General features: G+C 47.8%; 1 protein-coding gene across 1 annotated transcript in view; it reads right to left on the bottom strand.

The window, feature by feature from the left end:
• The window catches only part of TGFB2 (transforming growth factor beta 2), a 77032-nt gene extending 73986 nt beyond the window's left edge, over nucleotides 1–3046 (bottom strand). The window contains exons 1-2 of the mRNA XM_068675083.1: nucleotides 3043–3046; nucleotides 2522–2594 (exon numbers count right to left, since the gene is read on the bottom strand). Of these exons, the coding sequence (XP_068531184.1) occupies nucleotides 2522–2594; nucleotides 3043–3046 (77 nt within the window). The remainder of the gene's footprint in view (nucleotides 1–2521; nucleotides 2595–3042) is intronic.
• Nucleotides 3047–6059: the final 3013 nt, after the last annotated feature.

Genomic DNA, 6059 nt, shown 5'->3' with positions numbered 1-6059 from the left:
TTGCTGCTGCTGGTGTTGCTCCGGCCGCCCGCCTCCCGCCGGCTGCTGCCTGCGCCCCGCGCCGCATGCACCGACCCACCCCCGCCCGGGCCGCTGCGCTTTTTTCGCAGCTCCCTCCTCTTCCTCCTCCTTCCGCCGCGCTCCGCCAGGCAGCGCCGCCGCCGCCTCCCCGGCAGCAGCGTCCCGGGGCCGAGCCGCGCCGCTGCCCCCCCCCCCCCACGGCGGCTCCCCCCCCGGCGCCCCCCGGCCGCGGCGCTCCCGGCGAGGAGGGGACGGGTGGCGGCAGCCAGCATCGCGGCCGCGCGGGGACACGGCCCTTTATAGGGCCCTTTATAGGGCCGCCCCGCCCCGCCGCTCGCCCCGCCGCGGGGTGACGTGGTGGGGCCGCGGGGAGCCAGCCCGGGGCGCCGCCGCCCGCCGCCGCCGCCTCCCCCCCCGCGGGGGGCACCCCGCCGCCCCGGCTCTCTCCCCCCTCCTGTTTAAAAGGGAAGGCTTTGAGGCTGCCTGCGCCCGGTGTTACATCGGGCCGAGCGGCAGCGCTGCTCCAGAGGAGGAACGGAGCCGGGTGGGAGCCCGGGCGGAGAGCAGGGAGCGCCCCGGAGGGACCCCCCCCCCGCTCTGCCCCTTCCCTTCCCTGCACGTTCGCTGCCCCTGCCCGGCAGGGAGGGACGAGCAGCGTTTGCTCCTTCCCCGAGGTGTGCTCGTACCTCCTCGCCCGCACTTGACAGGAGCTGTGGAGCCCCGCACCCTGGGGCTGTCTCCGTCATTCAGTTTTTTTCCGCTGCCTCCTTCGGCCGCAGCGAACATCGCAGGCTCGGGCCGTGCAGGCAGCCGGGGGCTGGTGCTGTGCCCTCGGGAGGACGGCTGCACCCAGCTCTGGAGACATCATTCCTGGGTCCACTACACGTCCCGCGACTTCGTGCCGTGAAGCTCTTTCACAGCCCATTTATCAGCCCTGTACATCAGCGTTAACTTTGTAAAAAGTTCAGGTAGCCTTCTCCTTCCCCCTCACCCCTCTGTCCCCAAAACTCCCTCTGAATTAACATTCCTCTTCCTTCTTGGTGCATCTGCACAGAAAAGGTCTTCCTCCAAACCACGACAGCCACGGGCTGGGGAGGTCACGGCACTGCGGTGTGCTGCTTCCACTGCGCAGGATTCCCCCACGGAGGAGCCCTGCCAGTGCTGCCAAACCAGCAGAGAGACAGAGGAGCTGAGGATATATATTACGAGTACTGTGCACATGCAGTTTTTGGAAATAAATTTACTCTTCATCCTTTAGAAGCGCTTGGGTGTGTATGGCACTTGCCACTGCGAGGCTGTATCGTCCCCAGTCCAAGAGCTAATGGTGCTTTCTGCCTAAATCCATGATTTCCTGCAAGGCCAGATTAAACGTCTGGGCCACAACATCACATTTTTACTGCTGTGCATGTCAATGTCCCGCTCCTACTGACCTCAAAAACACAGCTGCAGTGACAGGAATGGCAACGTTTCCAGAATTACTCAAATAAATAAGCAATCTCAACATGTAGACTCAGCTGGTTTCACTTCTGCAACACACCTGTACAAAACCAAGGGGACAGTTCCTTGAGCTGTTACATCTCACAGCTCAGCTGACTTCACTGCTCAGCTGACGAACCAGCGCTGTAGCACAAGGTGCCTCAACTGCAAATACTTCCAAAGGAAAGGCTTATTGAGTTATTTCCTCTAAAAGCTCCAGCAAAACCCGTGGAGAAACACCTTGCTCTAACCCCATGGCCCAGTAACAACACTTGGCTGCTGTTAATGCACTGCCCAGTGCTTGCCCTGGGGGCTTCAGAGCAGCCCTGGGGACAATGCTCAACACTTCCCTGCCCTGCCAGATTCCCCCAGATTCTTGCATTTGTTCAAATTTGGAGAAAAGTAAACACACACACAGACACACCTTTGCCATCTCTTTTGCAAGAAGCAGCCCCATAACCTGTAGGACTGTGAAGATGGGGCTGTGCCTGGTGCTGTGGCAGTCTGGGTTCCCCCTGCAGCCAGAGGTGCTGGAGGCCCAAGCTCCAGAGGAGCCCTCTGCAGAAGTCACCAGGGATGTCACCAGGGATGCCTCTAGGCTGACAGCACACCAGGCTGACTGGGTTTTGAATGCTGCTGTGATTCCTTCTGATTTGACAGTGTTTCCTCAGAAACATTTTTTTTTTTCCTAGTCCCTTTAAAACCCATCTGTTTTGTTCACATTCGAGGTGGCCTGTTTGCTTCTATTTCTGACCCTCTCAGCGTGACACGGGGTGTCAGGTTTACCCGGGTTCAGATCTCTATTTTGCCTCACTGCTGCAACAAAGCTGAATTCCCTACAACTTTCTGGTATCACCATGGTGATGTTTTTGCCACTCAGGACTTCCTGGGAGCAGCGGCACAGGCAGGCTTTGGCTTTTCTGTTACGAAAGCCCCGGCCACTTGAGCTAAATCCCCAACAGCTGCAGCTGGCCCATCGCACATGCCTGAGCTGCTCTGATTCGCCCCAGGAAAGGACACCTACCTACTCGCCAAATCATTAAAACGCACATCGGCGTCCATAAACACCGACTTTCCATTTTGCAAATGGAAAATATCTGGAACATATACATCATGATATACACACCATGACTTATCTGATCTCACTTCCCAAATCTCCCCGCTGCACGTATTTGTCTCTCCCCCTCCCCAGGGTACAGGCCTCTAAATGGGTGACAGCTTTACCTCACTGAAGGAAGCATTACACAGAAGAGGCTATCAGAGATTACCAAGCCAAACTACACGCACTCTTCAAAGCCGGACAAAGAGCAATATCACTAGAATTTAATAATCACATGCCCTTGTCCACAGGTAATACAGCTTCCACTTTTTACCTTTAAGTTTCAGATATCTGTCAAAAGACATCCTAATCACAGCTTTGTGTATTATCCTGAAACGCTCTTTATTTTTATCCATTTCAAAACAGTTTGTATTTAATGAGCACCCGCTAGCTTCAAAAGCTGTTGGGATTACCAGGCACTAAAGCTGAACTAACCCTGCACTTACCCATTCTCTCTACCTCTATGAAATGGACTTATCCTGTGTGGCTGCTGTCAGTGGGAGCTTTGTAAGTCAGAAAGCAGGAACTGGCCCTTAGCATTTACACAGGGAAAGAACAGAACTCATCTGTTCTAGAGCTTTTAATTCAATACAATACCGTCTTTTTATATATTGATTTTTTTTTTTTAATAAACAGTAACTGTTTATTAGAAAAACAGGGACACCTGGAAAGTTACTTCACTAAACTTAAAAGTTTCATGTTTCCTATTAACTTAAAAATTATGTGGTCAGGATTTTACAATTTGTGGTTTCTTTTTAGATTGTTTTGGTTATACGCAAATGTGCTGTGCGAAATACAAAGGCAATAATCTTTCTAAAACTGCTGACGACCAGGTCATTAAGTAAGGTGGCTGGCCACATTTCATACACTAAAGAACACTGTTGGAAGAGGAATAACTTTTAAAAGTTAAGAGGTGACTTTTGTAAACTCGCACACTGATGACGACTGTAGGATGCTTGCACAATTAATTCTTTGTGGCATGCACAGAAATCAGCAGCAGTTGCTGTGGTCATGCAGAATCTCAGCTATTCTGATGCAGGGTGCTAGGCAAAAACTTTTGAATTCTCCTTTTTATAAAAGCACGCGTAAGAAGGTTCAACTTGTAGAGCTGAGGTGACACCTAATAAAGGTAAGGCAAAAAGGAGATGACAAATAATGGAAAATTTTAATATATACACCATAATAACCCTCTAGATTTTTCTGTTTATTATCTTTACTGAAGTACAAGTCCACACTTCTGTGCTGTACATTTCATTACTGTGTGCAGTAATGCCTATATGAATTTTGAGAGCAAATCCTGCTGACCTTACTAATACAAGCAGCCCCACTGCCGCGAGGATTGCATTTCACACAGCCCCAGCCCCCTTCTGCAACGCTCGTGTTCCAGAAGATAATGGCTACTTTATATAACACACTGTTTAACACGCAAGACTGCTATCCATATATACACATGCATGTGTAACTACTTGCCAACTGGCAAATCGAAGGTATGTTTCTGATATGTGTGTATATATATATAAATTAAAGTGGAATACATACATACACGAAAGTTCTCATTCCCACAAACACAGTCAGTAAGCTCTGTGGAAATGACCACAAGAGAACTGTCAACAGGATATGGCCCAGAAAGCCATTCAGGAGGCTCTTCTGGGATCCTGTGGAATGCCACCCCCTCCACCACCAAGTGAGAACACCGTATTACAGTAAGCAGTAGTGTCCACAAGGCAGTGTGCAGTCTGTATTTAGAACTGTACCTTAATAAAATACATCTAAATGGTACTATGAAAACAACAACATCAGACAGGATCCCGATCCCAAGCCACTATTACTAAAATTTACAGGAAAGGGAGGTACTGAGATATTATAGCTGGCCCTTAGAATAACTCTCCTGCAAAAGTACAAGAGTTCTACAAACAGAAAGGAACATGACCATTAGTCTGCATTTCATTGCTATGGTTACTACCTGTCTTATGGAGCTTGGATTTGACATCCCAGAAAATAGCTCCCCAGTGGTAAAGTTGCCCACACTCTCCAAAGAGAGTTTAGGACATTAGAGAGAGCAGGACATTACGGAAATCAACACCATTATCAATGGGCTAAAATTCCTATCCTGAAATATACATTTGTTTTTTAAAAAGGTTGCAAACACACATCAGTGCTGCATTCAAAAGGCGTTCCTTCTTCTAACAGCCAATTCCCATCTTCAAATTAGTTAAGACTGAAGCCTTGATAAAAATTTCGTGAATGCCAGACAAGTTCCGCCATGGTTATACCTCCCAGTTTGATCCTCTCATGTTCTCTTCCAAATCTGCTTGTCAGCCCTGGGGTTACCACACTAATCTTCTCTGTATCTTTCCAGTTTTAGTGTATGTACCACCAAAAAAAAAACAAAAAAAAAACCTTCCTTAATCCTAGCACCTGTGGTTTTAATCACCACAGGAAATTCTGTTTCCACTAAAGTCAGTAAGATTTCTACTGTAAGTATCAGCAGAGGAAAATGATCAGGTTTGCTAACTAAAAATAAAAAATAAAAGGGAGAGAAATGCAAGCGCAGGGCTTTATATACCACAGGGTCTTGAGATCTACTTACAGCAAGCATGACAAAGTAAAGACAGTAGGGTAGAAGTCATCCCTTTAATCTCTGTGTTTGAACCCCTGACCTGCATCTCTTTCTCAGTATTACGGCTGTTGCATGCTATTTCTGAACCACTCCATGATGATTTGGGTTATGCCCCACTAAGTAACGTACAAATGATACCTATAAATACTGTACTCCTAACAGAGCATCAATTGGAGTTTATTTCAGGAAATTAAAGTTATGCAACTCAAGTTAGAATACGCATCACATTGCACTACAGAGGTTTAAGAAGATTACGTATGGAGCAAGATTAATTGGCAGCAAATTCAAAAAATGGGCCAGCCAATAATGCAATATTTTAACCCATAAAAAGCCAGACAGCCTGGGGACTGGAATCCTGGCTTCTTCACAAGCTGCTGGTGAAGTCCACACAGAAGGAAAGCTTTAGTGAGTTTATGCAGCCTCAGAAATGTTTTTCCTGATGTTTTTAAGCAACACACATTTGAGATAATCCCCATGAGTTTACAGAATGCAGTGCTTTGTTTCATATTACCCCAGGGGAAAAAAAACAACACACATGCACTGTTAAGGTTTTCTGCTGCACTCACAAAACTAGTTCTGGAGAAAGTCTTTGTATTGCCTTTCTCTCTTCTCCTAGTCTCACACATTTTAAAACCTGCTTTCTATGCCTGGCTACCAAAACCAACGAAACCAATATTCTTGAGCGGCTCCATTTCAGTTCAGTTGGGATTCATCTCCCTGTAGCAGAAGATACTTATATTCTAAGATACATATTTATCTTCTGCTATAGCTGAGATATTTATATTATCCTGAGGGCTGCTCTTTAAATGTACCAAATACTGGAAAAATTGGCAACCTTAGCTT

The sequence above is a fragment of the Anas acuta genome, chromosome 3 (assembly GCF_963932015.1).
Source record: "Anas acuta chromosome 3, bAnaAcu1.1, whole genome shotgun sequence".
Taxonomy (NCBI): Eukaryota; Metazoa; Chordata; class Aves; order Anseriformes; family Anatidae; genus Anas; species Anas acuta.
This window is presented reverse-complemented; position numbering and strand designations above follow the sequence as displayed.